At 40.3% G+C, this 17,427-nt stretch overlaps 1 protein-coding gene across 2 annotated transcripts in view; it reads left to right on the forward strand.

Annotated features, from left to right (window-relative positions):
* The window catches only part of RASGRF2 (Ras protein specific guanine nucleotide releasing factor 2), a 221,713-nt gene that overhangs the window by 43,286 nt on the left and 161,000 nt on the right, over positions 1-17,427 (forward strand). For both annotated transcript variants that reach the window (XM_074952797.1, XM_074952798.1), the window contains exons 2-4: positions 9,325-9,431; positions 15,738-15,885; positions 16,805-16,894. In XM_074952797.1, the coding sequence (XP_074808898.1) occupies positions 9,325-9,431; positions 15,738-15,885; positions 16,805-16,894 (345 nt within the window). The remainder of the gene's footprint in view (positions 1-9,324; positions 9,432-15,737; positions 15,886-16,804; positions 16,895-17,427) is intronic.

Raw genomic sequence — 17,427 nt, forward strand, 5'->3', positions numbered from 1 at the left:
TAGTGTTCTGAAGTGTTAAAACATTAACACAGCCAAAAAAGTGAGGAATGATAATATGTTGAACTTACCTTTTAAATCCTGGGGGAATTCTGTGCCACTGCGTGTGTGCAGAATTCATGTCCCCCACAGATTTCTTTGAGTCCCTGCAGAAAAAAGACTTTCTGATGGGGAAGCAAAGGGAAGCCGCAAGAGTGGTTGTGCACCCCGCCCCAGCAGTGCGGGCACGTTGTTTCGAGCACCTTGAACAACCATTGGAGAGAGTAATCACCGCAGGCTACGGATGCCCTGGCTGGTGGTTCCTACCCTGCGCTGGGCTCATATGCTAGTCCCATCTGGGCTGCGGGTAGCGGAAGAAGGGACTTCACCTTTCCCTGCAAGGAGTAGCTGTGGTCGGGTCAGACCCACCCCTGATAACCTCCCCTGACTGCAGGAAACTCCATACCCCCCACTTCCTCTGCCCCCCATCCACCCAACCCCCATGCATCTGGACACCCCCATACCCAAACTCCCCCACCGAGCCTCACCCCTTGCACCCGGAATCCACCCACCAAGCCTCCCCACACCCAAACCCTCACCCTGCCAAGCCTCATCCCCTGCATCTGGAGCCTCCCTGCACCCAGCCCCCCCCCCAAGTCCCATCCCCCTGCATCTGGATCCCCACCCTGCAACCAGACCACTCCCTGTTGAGCCCCCTACACTCAAACCCCCACTTCTGTTGCACCTGGAACCCCTGCCGAGCCCCGCCCCCGACCATCCCCGCTGAGCCCCATCCCCCCCACACCCAGGCCCCTCTGCTGAGACTCAACCACCTTCACCTGGACCCCCCGTAGAGCCCCATTGTCCCTACCCCAGGAACCCCCCAATGAGCTGCTGTGCATCCAGATCCCCCCACACCTGGACCCCCCTCCCCACTGAGTTACCCACAAATTGCCCCACCCAGAATCCTCTCACCTCACACCTCGCTTCCCCCACACCAAGCCTCTCCACGCTTGGATCCTGCTGGGCTGAGCCTGCCTGCCCCACCTGATGCAACTGGTGTGGAGGGGCAGGACCCAGGGGTGTTTCTGGGATAGGCCCTTGTGCTGTGTCAGATTCGGGTGCAGCTTCACCACTAAGTGTGTCCCGGGGGTGGGGGGAGAGGGGCTTTAGGATGATCTCCCACCTTTGTGCAGCCTCTGGCCTGTGCTCCCCACTGCCATGTTGGAGCCTCCACATTTATTTATTGACAAATAAAATTTGCAGAATTTAAAAATACTGTTCAGAATTTTTATTTTTTGGTGCAGAATTCCCTCAGGAGTAACCGTTAGTTTTGTTTTCACATTTTATTTTTTCTTAGGATTTTCTCTTAAGATTTTAGCTGCAAATATTAAGTAGTGAACTAACCTCTATGGGGTACCACAGATGGTATTTTGCAGATGGTTAATCTGAAGCATGAAGAGGTTAAAGCCAAATGTTTAAAAAACTGGCTCAAATAAATCATAAACTCGAATCTTTGGACTGATTTTCAGAGCTGTTGAGCATCTAAAATTTCCATTATCTTCAATTTTAATTTTCTGGAAATGCTTATGAAAATTTTTACCTCAGTGATGTGCCCAAGACTGCACAGTAAGTCATTGCCAGAGCAGGTAATAGAACGTGGTCTCGTCTCCCAGGCTTAAATTCTAAACTACAATAGAGTAAGAAGACAAATAACTCTGTACACATCCAGTAAAATAAGATCACAAAAAACCATCTTACAGTCTTCTTTTTTGTATGGGTGTAATCAAGTAGCTATCTCAGTACTCAGAGTAGCAGCCGTGTTAGTCTGTATTCGCAAAAAGAAAAGGAGTACTTGTGGCACCTTGGAGACTAACAAATTTATTTGAGCATAAGCTTTCGTGAGCTACAGCTCACTTCATTGGACGCATACCGATGAATTGAGCTGTAGCTCACGAAAACTTATGCTCAAATAAATTTGTTAGTCTCTAAGGTGCCACAAGTACTCATTTTCTTTTATCTCAGTACTGTCATTTTGATTCTAATTATTTGCAAGTGCAAAGTTATGTGTGAAAATCTGGTGGCCAGTTTGAGGCCCTTTCAACATCTATTCTGGTTGAATTTTGTGCTGTGCTTGACTAAATTATGGTGTATTTTAAATGTCTTTCAGCACATAATTTTTGTAGAAACGTTAACATATCAATGTGTCACTCAAATTGAATTCTTCTGACTCAGATTATTTGGTTTTAAGGCAAAATTTTATTATTAAGCTATTGATGCTCATCTCTGATCAGCCCATGATTCCAGCCTCCATTGTACACTTGTTAAATTTTCAAACAAGCACATTCGTGCTTTTTCCTATGCTACCTCTCACTTTTTGGGGGGTGCTCCCTGTAAACATCCGTGAATCTGTCTCATTGTTCTCTTTCAAATCGCTCCTCAAATCTCTGCTTTGCTGTTATGCCTACAAAACACTCAACAGTTAGGCTGCTGGTGTACAGAGATCACTCTCTGTGATACTGACCAATATTGTCTCTTTGTTTCCTTGCACTCCCCCATCTGTCATTTAATGTATCTTGTCTTATACTTAGATTGTAAAATACGTGGGGTAGGGATCATCTTTTTATTCTGTGTTCTGAACAGCACCTAGCACACTGGGATCCTGGTCCATGGCTCGATCTCCTAGGCACTACAGTAATACAAGTAATAATAATTAATAAAAAGGGAGTGTCAAAGGTTGTACCTCCCCTGTAGCACCCCCTTTTGGCCATGTGTGGCTCTGCTGAAGCCTGCCTCAGTTTCCTCTTAAGTCAGGGCCTTTTAAGAGACTACACAGTCCAGATATTTTTAAAAATTGCCCTTCTTGGGTCAAATTTATTAAGTCTTGCATGACATCTTTCAAAATAGAACCTAGACTTACATAGTCTTCATCCCAGTTTCACTGGGCTTAACTCCTCCTACCTGAGGGTCTGTCCTGTCTTTAAAATTCACCTCTTCGGGCTCCATTCCCAAGATGGGTACAGCCGCTCCTCCATAAGAGTCTGTCTTCCTGCTTTCCTAGCACTTTTTGCCTAGACTTCTCCAGAGGCTTTCCTTGTTGCTGAGTCAGGGCCCTTCAGGAACCTTCTTATTCCTTGCAGTGTCTGGAGGCACTTGCCAGCAATCACCAGCAGCTGTCTCCCTGTTTATAAAGTGCAGCTGCCTTTCTTTATGCCAAGTTGGGCAGCAGATTATTGGGTCCCCAGGTGCACTGGACCCCACTCCCTATGAAAGAGGCCAGTCATTCTGTGACAGGGAGTTTGTATGATGGGGAGCCATACAGTTGTCTAGTTTTTGTCATGCAGCATACATAAACTTCTCCAGTCTAGCATAACCCTTATTTTTTCATACAAGTATTACAAATCTTGATCTGTGTTCTTCTTCCAGTGAGTGGTAACTACTAGCCTAGCAGTTCTTAAAAAGACACAATTAATGTAATCTTATGGTGTAAACTGCTTTTGCGGGAAGCCAGCAGAATCCTAGATTCATCAGTGACAGCTGATTGTTCATGCAGTCATTTTTAATCATCTTCCTAATCCTGTTCCAGTAATTTCTAACCAGGGAGGCCCAGCAGATGTTCTCCACATCCCACAGTTTAGCACAGCTTCTCCAGCTTCCTTTCCAGTTTAAAAAGAAATTGAGACTAGTTGGACTTAAGTACCAGTAGAAGAGATAATATAATAGTTTTATTTAACACTTTCAGTAATAGAGGACGATGATCCTCCAACTTGATCACACCATTCTTTCCATTGACTTATTTTTTAATAGTGTGCTGCTAATAAAATGAGTTCTATTTTTTTCCTCTTTCCGGATACACTTAAAAATACCCTTTTGTACAAGAGCTGTGTATGTTAAAATCAATGCTTATCATCCTTGTAAATCCATCCATTTGCATACTGAAAGAACAGCTTAAAAAAGGAATGACAATCTTTTGATATATGTACAAAGTACAGAATTTTTATTTAATCTTTAGCCTTCTACAAGTCTTCATTACATACTTCCAGGAGAAACAATAATAAAAATAATCTAACTGACCCAGATGCCTAATCCAAAAAATATAAATGCCTGTCTGTTAGACTAACAGATAAAAATGATGGTAGCTGATATAAATCTGTCCACAAGGTCATAAATATTTACTCTCAGTCACAAACAGCATGTTTACTGAAATGTGATTTTTTTATGACTACTGTCTAAATCAAAATGATGTGGAAATTGAACTGCTACTTAGAAGACTTGAGCAATAGTACTATTATTGTTTATATATGAGTAATCACACACACACCATGATGTTGAAAATCCAGGAATGTGTCACAGCTACTATCTTCTTTTCTAACTTGTTTGTAACAAATCCTTTTGATAAATAAGTAACATTTATAAAAATGTTTGAAGTCCAAGGATTACTTCAGGATTCTTTTAAAAAATATATTATGGTGCTTTGCATATACGTGTTGAGAGGTGAACCCTACTTTTAAATATTAGTTTGTGTGGAAAGTATCCACTTATTGTCGGATAGACAACTTGCCATGGTGTTGGAGAGCAATAAATATGCTCACAACTTTTTTAAAAAGCAAGTGAATCTTTAATAACTTCCAAAAATCTTCAGTTTTCTGTGCCAGCCATACCCACCAAGAGCTCGGTCCTGCTCCAGTTGAAGTCAATGGGAATTTAACGTTGACTTCAATAGGAACTGAATCAAACCTCTAGTCTGTCATTTTCTTAGACTAACAAGGCATTTATATCATGCTCATCACCATAGTAACTGAATGCTTCTAAAATCTATATCATCCAAATCCTAAGACAAAATTTCCATTGAAATCACTACAAGTTTTGTTTGAGTGAGGGCTGGGTTATCTGACCTTACAAGACAATATAGAGAGGGCTGTGAAATCAACTCTCCTCTCTCCCTCCTACTTCAATTATACCTAGAAAGTAAATGAATACTTCTACAGATCTATATATTTATTCTCATTTTATATTTGAATTTCCATCGTTATGAAACACAGTAGAAACCAAGAACTCATAAAGACACATAGGTCAGATTGATTTAAAAATACATACACATCACCTAGCCTAGTAATTCTGTACAAAATATGAAATAAATAGTCAAATCTCTGTGTTGTTAGTTCAATTGTTTTCTACCTTTTAAAGATTATTTTAGCTGCGTTGTGTCATAAAAAGGATCTTATCTAATGCTCTTTTAAGTGGGTCCTTCCACAACTCATTAAATGTTTCTTACCCTACGTGGTACTCACATTTAAGTGGTAAGCATTGTTGAAAGATCATGGTTTTAGAGGAATGTCCTTTAAATGATGTACTGACCCTTTTCAGAGCTTTGGAGTGGTTTATCTCTGAAAATTCAATAGCTATGAGCCTTGACTTTCATTGTGAACTCTATTAAATGTGAATCTTTCTACTTTAGCTTGTTCCTATGATTTTTACTTGTCTGTTGCTAATTTCTGTGCCCAAAATCTTCTATATGAAACATTGTTAATATAGGATTTAGGAACTTAAGTTCAATGAATAATCTGATTCCTAAAGAAATAACTTCCTTTTTATGTATACCTTTCCATGGTCAGATGGTATGTAGTCTACCTGAAGTTAATTAAAATGAAATCAAATATCCCAGTATATGCACTAGCATAAAGGCAGATGGATGTAGTAAATATATATACATTCTAATTAATAGGGTCTACTTTGTAGTTTACTCATTACTAAAGAAGCAGCACCTACTGATGCATAATAGTTATATAGTAGTACATCTAATTTTGACTATTGTCAATATTTTTCATAAAATTAATCATTTTAACAGGGAAAGTGTCTCATGGACAATCTTTCCCTCCTGTTTGCAATTAGAAATTAGATTTAAATATTGACTTGAGACATTCTTTCTACCCATGATTGTAGATATTGTCTGTGTATGTGTTTCTGATCTTCTCTTCTTCTTGATACATTCCTAGATCTTTCTGTTTTAAAACAACCATTAACTCTGAAGATATACTTCATATTTTCTTGATGATTTTTGAAATTGCACTTTCCTCAGCGGATTTCTTGTATCGTCACCGTAGCTGAGCTGTGAACTTGACACGTAAAGTAAAATGTTCCAGACCGTGTTAGTCTGCAAAAAAAAAAAAAAAAAACCCAAAAAACACGAGGAGTACTTGTGGCACCTTAGAGACTAGCACATTTATGTGGGCATAGGCTTTCGTGGGTTAAAACCCACTCCATCAGACGCATGCATAAAGTAAAATGTTTGTTGACAGCACTGCAGGGTTACTATTTGTAACAATGGCTGGTGGAGCAACAGGAAGCTGAGTTAGATATCTCACTACTGATTAGAATGACTTGGAGCTTACAGTTAGACTCCAGATACAGAAGTAGTTATGTTTAGTGGGGAGAGCATTTTCTCTCCTCATACTTTGCATTTACCTGAGAGGACTCATTTTACTGCTCAGTGCCCTATCCTGAAGTCCTTCACTCACAACTCCCATCAACTTCACTAAGGCCATGTCTACACTGCAAAGTTAAGTCAACTTTATGAAAGTCGCCATGGAGCCTCCAATTTAAACAAGTCCATCTTGTGTGTCCACACTACGCTAATTGTGTCGTCAGAGTGCATCCTCACTAGCAGGGCTTGCATCAACGCATGGAGCACTGCACTGTGGGTAGCTATCCCACAGTGCAGATACCCAAGTGGAATTTTGGGTTGGGCTTGCAATGCCTTATGGGACCAAAACATTCGCGTGGGTGGTTATGGGAACATAGTGTTAGCCTCCCATGATGCACTTACCTCCCTCCCTCCCTGAAATCAACGGCAAACAAACTGAGCCTTTTTCAAGCCTTTTTTCATAAGCCTTGGTTACGTGCGTGGACCCCATAGCACGATAAGCATGGGCCCTGCTCAGCTGTATGCTGTTGTGAGCATTACAAACAGCTTGCACCTTATCTTACAATATTTACACAGCCAATATAGGAGCTGCCACGTAGAACAATATGATGCCACGCATGCAGCCCTGCTGGAAGACATAGAGCGGAGCAATTCACAGTTGCTGACGACAGTCATGCATCACCTTGACAAGGTTGAGCGCCGTTTCTGGGCCCGGGAAACAAGCACTGACTGGTGGGACCGCATTGTTATGCAGCTATGGGATGATGAGCATGGCTGCAGAACTTTCGAATGCGTAAGGCCACATTCCAGGAACTGTGTATAGAGCTTTCCCCAGCCCTGAAGCACAGCAATACTAAAATGAGGACTGCTCTGACAGTGGAGAAGCGAGTGGTGATAGTTCTGTGGAAGCTTGCAACGCCAGACTGCGACCAGTCAGTGGGGCATCAATTTGGAGTGGGTAAATCTACCATGGGATCTGTTGTGATCCAAGTTTGCACGGCCATTAACAGATTTCTGTTAAGAAGGGTAGAGACTCTGGGCAATGTGCAGGACATAGTGGATGGTTTTGCTGCGATGGCGTTCCCTAACTGTGATGGGGCAATAGATGGAATGCATATCCCTATCTTGGCAACAGACCAGCTTGCCGAAGAGTACATAAACAGAAAGGGATACATCTCAATGGTGTTGCAAGCGCTAGTGGATCACAGGGGCCGTTTCACTGACATCAATGTGGGATGGTCGGGGAAGGTGCATGATGCACGTTTCTTTAGGAACACAGGTCTGTTCAGAAATCTGCAAGCAGGGACTGTCTTTCCAGACTGCAAAATAACCAATGGTGATGTTGAAATACCAGTCGTGATCCTGGGAGACCCAGCCTACTCCTTGCTCCCATGGCTCATGAAGCATACACTGGTAGCCTGGACAGCAGTAAGAACCAGTTCAACCGTAGACTGAGCAAGTGCAGAATGGTGGTGGAATGTGCCTTTGGACGTTTAAAAGGCTGCTGGCATTGTTTGCTTACTAGGTTAGACCTCAGTGAAAGCAATATCCCCATTGTTATTGCTTCCTGCTGTGTGCACCATAATATCTGTGAAACAAAGGGAGAAAAGTTTCCTCTGGGGTGGGGGGTTGAGGCAGATCGCCTGGCAGCCAATTTTGAGCAGCCAGACACCAGGGCAATAAGATGGGCACATCAAGGGGCTCTGCATCTCTGTGAGGCTTTGAAAACCAGTTTCAGCAATGAGCCAGAGTAATGTGACACTTATCTGTGTTGTTCCTTACCGAACTGTCCCCTCCATTGCATTTTCTCCCCTGTAAACTCCACCCCACCAATCACCATGTGTTGAATGAATAAAGAGCCTTTTCCCCTCAATCCATTAAATTTTATTATGCACACAAACACACAGAGACAGCAAAGAAAAGTAAGATAACTTGGGGCAAAAGGGCTGATAACATTGTAGGGGGAGAAACAAGGAAAGCTTGCTTACAGATGCATTGCAATAGCAATCAAAGGGGTGGGAATGGGCGCCTTCTGGTCCTTGTACCCTCCTCTGGTGTTGAGTGCAAGGGATACCGAAAATTCCCTCCCCCCACCCCATATGACATTTTGGGGAGGAGGATGTAGAACTGGGTGATGATGGCAGCAGGTTCAGCATTGGCTGCAGAGGGACTCTAGTATCCAGCTGCCTTTCTTGAGTCTCAACCAGACACCTCAACATGTCTGATTAATCCTTCATAATCCTCAGCATCTCTTCCTGCATGGCACATTCTAGTTCCCTGCATGCTCTCCTGTCCTCTCTGTCCATGTCCAGGTTCTCGGACAGTGCAATCCTCCATGTGCTGAGCTCTGTCTTGTCACTCTCAGAGGTGCATTAACTCATTGAACATGTCCTCCCAAGTCTTCTTCTTTTTCTGCCTTCAAATCTGGGAAAGTTTCTGTCCCGGTGTGGAGGATGCGCCGACAGACAAGGTTTCAGCTGCAAGGAATGCAAATCACAAACAATTGTTTTCAACTGTCACTCATACCCACAGGAGAGGTCTTTTCTAAAGTAGCATTTGAGAAAAATAAAAGAAATTGACCTAAGGTAAAAAAAAAAAAACGCAAAGAATGAACTACAAAGACGCCATCCTTAAGTCACCCTGTTGTACACAAGTATTGCAGCTGCTAAAACAATTATTCTATGATGTCTTCTATTTGAAAGCTTTAGAACAATGAGTTATCATAAGTATCATGAAAGCTGCTATAAGAATATAGGTTAAACTTCAGCTTTGCATTTTATGGCTTTCATCAGTTGAAACTGAATCCTTAGCAGTGTGTAATGTTTTGGGTTGTATCAAAATTCATAATATTTTATTGTATGTTATGCCTGTGTTTTACTTAGCAGCATTTTTAAAACAACTTTTTTGCCGCTTTAAATTCGCAGTACTTCTTTACTGTTGTCTTTGGCCATGAAGGGCAGAAGCCACTGGAGCTCCGTTGTGAGGAAGAAAGTGACGGAGATGAATGGGTAGAAGCTATCCACCAAGCTAGGTATGAAACCGGCCTCTTAATTTATTCTAAACTCCACTTTTTATTCTTAAGAAGATGGTAGAGATTTTTAATCTAAATCCACACTCTCTTAAAAAAAAAAAAAAAAAAAAAAAGGTAATTTATTTTAGGCAAATGTATACTTACATTCCTTAGGTGAGTTTCACTGGATAGAGTACTACAGATACAAATTGTTAAAGGCACATGTGTTCTGTATCACAAACATTAGTGCGCTAGACAAAATTAGTTTCAGAGAACATGTTTTCTTAGTGCAGAATACTTAGGGATTAATTCATTTTAAATGCAAGAGCTGCTTGGTTAGTAACTTGCAAGTCCGAAATAAGTGTTCTGTAGCCATAGAAATGAGATAGCGAGTGACTCACAAAAATGCCTTCAGATACGAGGGTACAAAAATGCGGAGACTGAACTATATTTATATAATAAATACATTTCAATAAATAAAATGCCAGTCACAAAATTTAAATCCAAAACACTTTCTAGTGTGGAAAAAATGAAAGGGTTGTAGACCGTCACTTGACTGCATTATGACTTTCTACCACCCAGTACCCTTTTCCTCAGAAAAGGCCTGGGTAAGGAAGGTGAGGATTACAGCATAATGTGAAAGTCAGCCAACTCAGGTTTTGCGAATTGAGCTGTAGAAATGAAGGCCCTTTCCTGAAATGCATTTCCTCCAGGCCCCTCCCTCATTTCAGCAATCACAGTTAATCTGAACTGCTATGGTAATACACCGAGAGGGCAGCAGTCTCTGAGTTGCTCAGGATCCAAATCATGTAAATACATAAATGGAAATGGTTTTGCTCTTGACTAAAAAATGAGCATGAGTTTTCATTTACAATTATTTGTTGATGTTGTAGAGGGTCCTGTCTCCACTCCAGGCAGGCTTTTTGATGTGTGGTATGTGTAAAAGGGGTTACAATCCCAGCCCCTCTTTTCCTCACCTCCCACTTGTTGAGGGTATGTGGTTGAGGGGTCCTCTTGAACACTGAGGAGGAACCTAAAGAAATTGAATCAGGGCCTGAGAAGCAGCAACCCAAAGACTGCAAGAGGAACCATTCTTGCAGGGGATGGAGATGATGCACCAGAACCACTGCACACTATGCAGGGTAGGAGAAAAGGGAGAGTTGTTCTTAGAAGGGGTGATTGTTCTACAGCAACTCAGCACAGCAGTGCTCTGAGTCAGGGGAGCTGATCTGGGTAGAAATGAGGGAACACATGAGAGGGAACAGACAATTTAGGCCTGCGTGGGGTTAAAAAAGGCAGGTTTTCCCCACAGATCTACAATATAAGGGCCAGAAAACCAATATACTGGGTAAGGATTAGTCTGAGACCACCAAACTCATTTTCTCTTGTTTTTTAAATCAGGATTTGAACTCTGGCCTCCAATTGTGGCCTAAAACACAGGTTTTCACTATCAATAGGTTTTACATGGACCCCATAAAGACAATGTTGCCCCCATCCCCATCTTGATCTAGCCTCTCCTTCCATCAAAATCACATTTATCAGGTGTCTTATCAAATTTCTTTATTTGCTGGAGAACTTTTGAGGGATTCAGTAATTTTATTCAGTTCTGTCATTCTGTATCATATTATAATAGTATAGAATTGCTGCTCTTAAAATGTAAAGCTGCTTTTCCAGGAAAGTTACACATTCACTTTTCTTGTATAGGTGTCCAAACCAGAAGAGTAAAGCTAGATGAGATGGGTGCAGCTTGTTGTATAAATTCTTTGCCTCCCTGTAATGTGACAGTTCAATACTTTGATATCACTTTCTTTTTAATGAGGATTTTTTGATATATGGGTTGTTATTTAATGACACACCAGCACAGTATTGTAACTGACTCCCGCCCTCCAGCCCCAGGGTGTCACTGTGAGCCCTGTGGTACACCAGTCCTAAGTGCCTGGTAGTGTGCTCGGTATACCATACGCTCAGAGGCAAGTCCTGTAGGTGCTTCAAGCTTTAGGCCCTTCAAACTCTAGACCTTGGTGGGTCCCCCATAACACTGAATCTGATGAGTAACAAAAGATGCATTACTACGGTTGCCTGGAAAAAACATTACACTTTTAGGATGGCTCTAAGTCACATAAAAGTTGATAAACACAAGTCCCAGTTCAGCCCCAAGGATGGTTCAGTCCTGGAGCATGAAGGTGGGGCTCCTCTAGTTTAGTGCAGGGATACTCGCTCGAGGCCACCCCTTTCCAGAGACAATCACGCGCTGGCCTGCAAATCCCTTGGCCACAGTCCTGTCCTTTTATGTAGCACCTGCAGTCTCATTCAGGCCCATTGCCTCACTGTTTGCAGGCCACTCTGGAATGTCCACTAGCTGCAGCTACCACTGGCCCCTTTGCCAACCACCAGTTTCTTCCCAGCCCAGTTCTCAACCCTTCAGTCCCAGCTCCTAAACTGCCTGGCCTCCTGCTCCTGCTTCAACACGTTGACATCACTTTCTTTTTAATGAGGATTTTTGGATACAAAGGTTGTTAATTAATGGCACATCAGCACAGTATAAGTATCAGATAACTTGCTCCCTCCTCCTCCTGCTTGCCTCCAGCTCCCTCCTGAGCCAGGTCCTCTCTGACCTCTGATTTTACTTCTCTTCCCTGTGCTGGAAGTATTGTGGAGCAATCTTTTGGCTGGGAGTAACATAGTTCTTAGTAAACAGCCAGCATAGCTGTAGAAATCACCTTACTAAATAAACTGTGAAGAGCTGGTAACTCTAGTACATATTGGGGATGGGAAGGAAGCAGATAGAAATATCAAAAGGCAAACCAAACATGTGAGATCATCTAAAAAAAATCCTCATGATTTTTGGAGGTCTGACTCATGCCTTTTGGGGTGGGCAATACCACAGCAGTTTGGAACCAAACCCAGCAGGTTCTTTTTGCTAGAGATTCAGATACATTAGATTTACTTGGAGTTTCATGTTTGCACATGGAATTTCAGAATAAATCATGAACCTCCCCCACTCCACCCCTTTTAGTTTCTCTGTCTCTTAACAGAACCTAGGACTCAGCTTTAACTTAGAAGACCTTCTTGGAAAGGAGGATTATTCCAGGGGCCTAAAACTTTTCTTTCCCTGATCACTCAATCAGGGGAAAGGGAGAAAAGCCTGTTCATACTCCACTGTGGGTATGTTTTAGGGGAAACCATATAACTACTCCCCATATCTTTAATTTTGATGGTGAAGGAAATGTTGCCTGGTTTGGAAATTGGTGCCATCATTTCTTACAACCCTAGCTAGTAAATAGGACAAGCATCATAAGTACACTTCAAAAGAACAAACAATTTTCAGTCCTTTTTCACAGGTCTATATAGCGAAGTCCTTGTTCCTTAATGGAGCATGCCTTACAGGGGGATAGTGGAAGTCTAGACTGACATATAGCTCACTGTCGGATGTACATAATTATTCATGCAAGATAAAGTTTTTCTAGGCATTCCTCTAAAGGAAGGAGTGTTAGCAAATGAACAAAATAAAAATGAAATAAATATCACAATTTGTAATCCAACTCTGTAATTTATATAGATTGTGACCATAGCAACTGCTAACAGTGTTGCTTTGCTCTGCCATTTAATGTAACTTTGAGCTGAAAAGAAACATAATTTTCTTTAATTCTTAATTGAACAAATTCAACAGTAAAACTTTATGAAAGGAAAAAAATAGAAAATAGGGGCTTTTTACTTATCCCTATATATGTTTGAGTTCCCTAAAGCTATTCTTTCCATTGTTCAGATTAATTCCCGTTTTTTTTTTCTTACATATAACATAAACACAGTTGTCATTAAACATGGGAGGAGAAAAAAGGATCAGGGCTTAATTTTCCTCTCACTTACATGAGCTTTTCATCAATGCTATTCCTTCTGATTCACATAATTGTAAGGGAGAGAGAACTGGGGTCTTAGTTATTGCTTCTATTTCAGACACCTTTAACTGCCACAGATGCTTTTTGACACTTAAGAAGAAGACTGACTACTCTAGAGTCTGCAAAATAAATTCTTGAAAACTGAAAAATAGGTGCACTACTACAGATTATTTTTAATGGCTGTATCTCATTTCAACTATTGTTCATTCCACTAATAATATATAGGATGTTTCCTGATTGATTTCCCCAGGAATACATATATTGTGATATTAATTATTGAAAAAAGCCCAGCGCTGTTTGGATGGGTGGTTATTGTTATACTATTATTATGATGATGATTACAATAATTAAATGATAAAAATAAACACTGTAGAGAAAAGTTTCAACATTTTAAATCCTTTTCATAATCCATTAAGAGAAAAAAATCTTGTTTTATGACGGCTTTGGGAACGCCCTCCAATTAATTTAAATATGAGCTTTTTTCCAGGTCAGCAATTTAATGTAATAGCCATATTCAGTGTTGGCGCCCTCCAGTACATGACTCCATTAATTTTTAATGAATTGACAATAAATACATAAAAAAGAGTAAAGTCAGAGAATATGCATATTTTAAGTTTTTCTTTTTATATCAAGTCCCAAAAACGAAGTAAAAGTATTCATTATTAAATGATTGTTGCAAAATAAGAGAAGTTTAAACATCAGAAGACATTTAGTCAAAATAACTTGGTATTGTCCTTTCTACCCCATACCCTTTGCAGACATAAGAGTGGAAGGAATTCAGTGCTCAGCATTTTGAGTGAGAGTTCATAGACAGAAATAAATCACAATCAAGTAGAACAGCACATACTAAAGATTCTCCGTGGTAGCAGATGACAGAACAAGGAGTAATGGCCTCAAGTTGCAGTGGGGGAGGTTTAGGTTGGATATTAGGAAAAACTTTTTCACTAGGAGGGCGGTGAAGCACTGGAAAGCGTTACCTAGGGAGGTGGTGGAATCTCCATCCTTAGAGGTTTTTAAGGCCCGGCTTGATAAAGCCCTGGATGGGATGATTTAGTTGGGGTTGGCTAGGATGATTTAGTTGAGCAGGGGGTTGGACTAGATGACCTCCTGAGGTCCCTTCCAACCCTGATATTCTATGATTCTATGATTTAGTGCTCCCTCGTGCAAGATTTTCTGCAGTCTGGCTATGATCTGGCAAAATACTTAAGCAAGTGCTTTACTTTAAGCACCAGTGCTCTCATTGACTTCAGTGGGACTATTCATATATTGAAAGCCAAGCACATTAGGATTGTTTCTACCATATGGAACCTATGTTGGCATAGCCATGTAGAGACAGTCTACACCAAGAAAAGAAGGTTTCTGTTGGTGCAGGAGTACCAGGTCCCTGAATGAAGTTAGCTACATCAATGGAAGCATTCTTCTGTTGGCATAGCTAGGTCTACACTGGGGTTTTTGTAAGCATAGTTATGTTGCTCAGAGGTTTGGGTTTTTCCACACTCTGATTGATGTAGCTAGGCCAATTTAATTCTTAAGTGTAGACCAAACCTAAGTACTTTGCTGGATCAAGGCCAGAGTGCACAGCACCTTGCAGAATCAAGCTTTCCACACATCTCTAGTGCCTATTTAAGTGAGGTTGAATCACATGAAAAAAAAAAAACAGTCACGTGAAGAGATTGTATAGAAAGAACTGATTTGAAAACATGACACCATGAAAATTCATTTTCTTTTTACCCAGAAGATGAGTATGGTACTGCCAGTAAGTGTTCTGGTCATGGCATATGGTCTGGCTTAGAGATACAGTCCCTTGACAGAAAATAATATGGAGCAGGAATAAATTACTAACACAGGAGTTAAAGAAAAACAATAATGGCATAATTTCTGGATTAGTTTTTTAAAAGATTCTATTGCTATCTCAAACTTGTTGAAGAACAAAATATTGAAAACCAAATTATTGGATTACTACAATAAATATGGGAACAAAAACCTCCTTCATGATTAAGGGCATGTTACCAGAGTGATAGGTACAGATGGATAAAAATAGTCCTGGAATTAATGCCAAATACTGAAAGCAGGAGATAATTTTTTTCATTAAATGCTTTGTTTTTAATAAAGTTCCTGGGTTTGTCCTGAATATAAGGAGCTCAGATAAATGACTCTGAGATTACCTCCCTCTCTGATGGGGCGAACAGAAACCTGCAGTAATTATGATACATACACCTTGTGTAAAAATACGGAATGTTAAAATATAATTACACATTAGAGATTTGGCTGCATTATGATTAAACTATGAATTATATATTAAGCAAAAGAAACACAATATTGTGAGGTTCTTTTACTCATCACACAAGTTAGGTTTAGTCTATCAATACTATATAAAAAGATATGGAAGTCAGCATTTGGCTTATTTACTAATTAATATTTTTCTCCCTAGTTACTCAGACATTCTGATTGAGAGAGAGGTCTTAATGCAGAAGTATATTCATCTAGTTCAAATTGTAGAGACAGAAAAGATTGCAGCCAATCAGCTTCGACATCAACTTGAAGATCAAGACACGGAAATTGAAAGACTAAAATCTGAGGTATTTGCATGCAATCACATTACTAAAGTGTCAATGATTTAGTATAGTTTGATTACTTTGTTATCTCTATTGCATAATGTCACTATTCTTGCAATCTTTGTCGACCTATAATAGGTCAGTAAGGAAAATACTCAATAGTCCCGTTAAAAACACTAGGTCAGAACTTTCCTTTTAAAGTTAATTACTTAGTGATTATTTAGTTTATTTAGTTGCCTTATTGGCAGAGTATTTTAAAAGACCCATCACTTTGTGATTTGGATTTTGCTATTCATATTATTTACTGTGTCTTAACAGAATGCAGTTGAAAAGCATTTGTTTGGTCCTCAACACATTTTTCTCTGGCTTAATTTTGTTGTGATTCAGCATTGTAATCTATACCGGTGTAGTCCGTTCATATAAAATAATGCTTGATTGGATAAGGGATTTTCATAGATTCATAGATTCTAAGGTCAGAAGGGACCATTGTGATCATCTAGTTTAACCTCTTGTATAACACACATCATAGAATTTCCCCAAAATAATTTCTAGTGCATATCTTTTAGAAAAACATTCAATCTTCATTAAAAAATCGTTAGTGATGGAGAATCCATTGTGGCCAATGGTTAATTACTCTCACCATTAAAAATTTACACCTTATCTCCTGAGGTGGTAGAGTCTGGAAGAAGCACTCAGTCTCTGGAGGAGGAAGCACCTCCTAATGCTATTTATGTTTCCTCTGGCTGGAGCAGGAGCATCACTGTTTGTTTCCAGAGAGCTGTGTCCAGGCCTCCTCACCCAGAAGGATGTTTATAATGCTGTACAGGCGTAAGAGGCCCCCAGAAGATCCTTGAAAGAGAACAAAGTGCTACATATTAGATACTGTAACTGAACATTTCTAAAATCTTGAAGAAAACATTAATGGTATTGTTGTTTTTGTCAGATTGTAGCTCTCAATAAAACTAAGGAACGAATGCGGCCTTATCAAGGCAACCAGGAAGATGAGGATCCAGACATAAAAAAAATTAAAAAGGTAAACTGTCATGTCCCTGCTTGGGGGGAGAAAATGGAGATAAATGTACCTGTGTTGGTTTACTGTACAATTAGTTTTGCTTTCATTGATTGTTTCCTAGTTTGCTATACTCAAGTGTAAAGCTGTTCATTTCACCCTGTCTGTACCTAAACCAGTTAAGTCACAGCAGCTTTTAACATTTCCATTGTATGAAAGCAGAATATTTAGTTACATATTACTTAATAGGGTAATCTTTACTTGCTATGTACATGATCATTTTTGTCATAAATGAGTTACATAGATGTAATATTGTTGTGACTTCAGAGCAGTTAGGAACATTTGGACTCAAGCAATAGGCTATTTCCTTGTTGGTGAAGAAATATGTGACTACTTTATCCACCATTTGTGCAGTTCTTACAGAACATGATTTTGAAGAGGGTTGTTTGGTAGCAAAAATAGAGTTCAGCTTATGTCTCATTACTGCAAATAGGACACTGCTTTTGGAAATTCGGAAAACAGTTTGATATTAGTTTTCAGCTTGATCTTTTTGGTGG

The sequence above is a fragment of the Natator depressus genome, chromosome 5, assembly GCF_965152275.1.
Source record: "Natator depressus isolate rNatDep1 chromosome 5, rNatDep2.hap1, whole genome shotgun sequence".
NCBI lineage: Eukaryota > Metazoa > Chordata > Testudines > Cheloniidae > Natator > Natator depressus.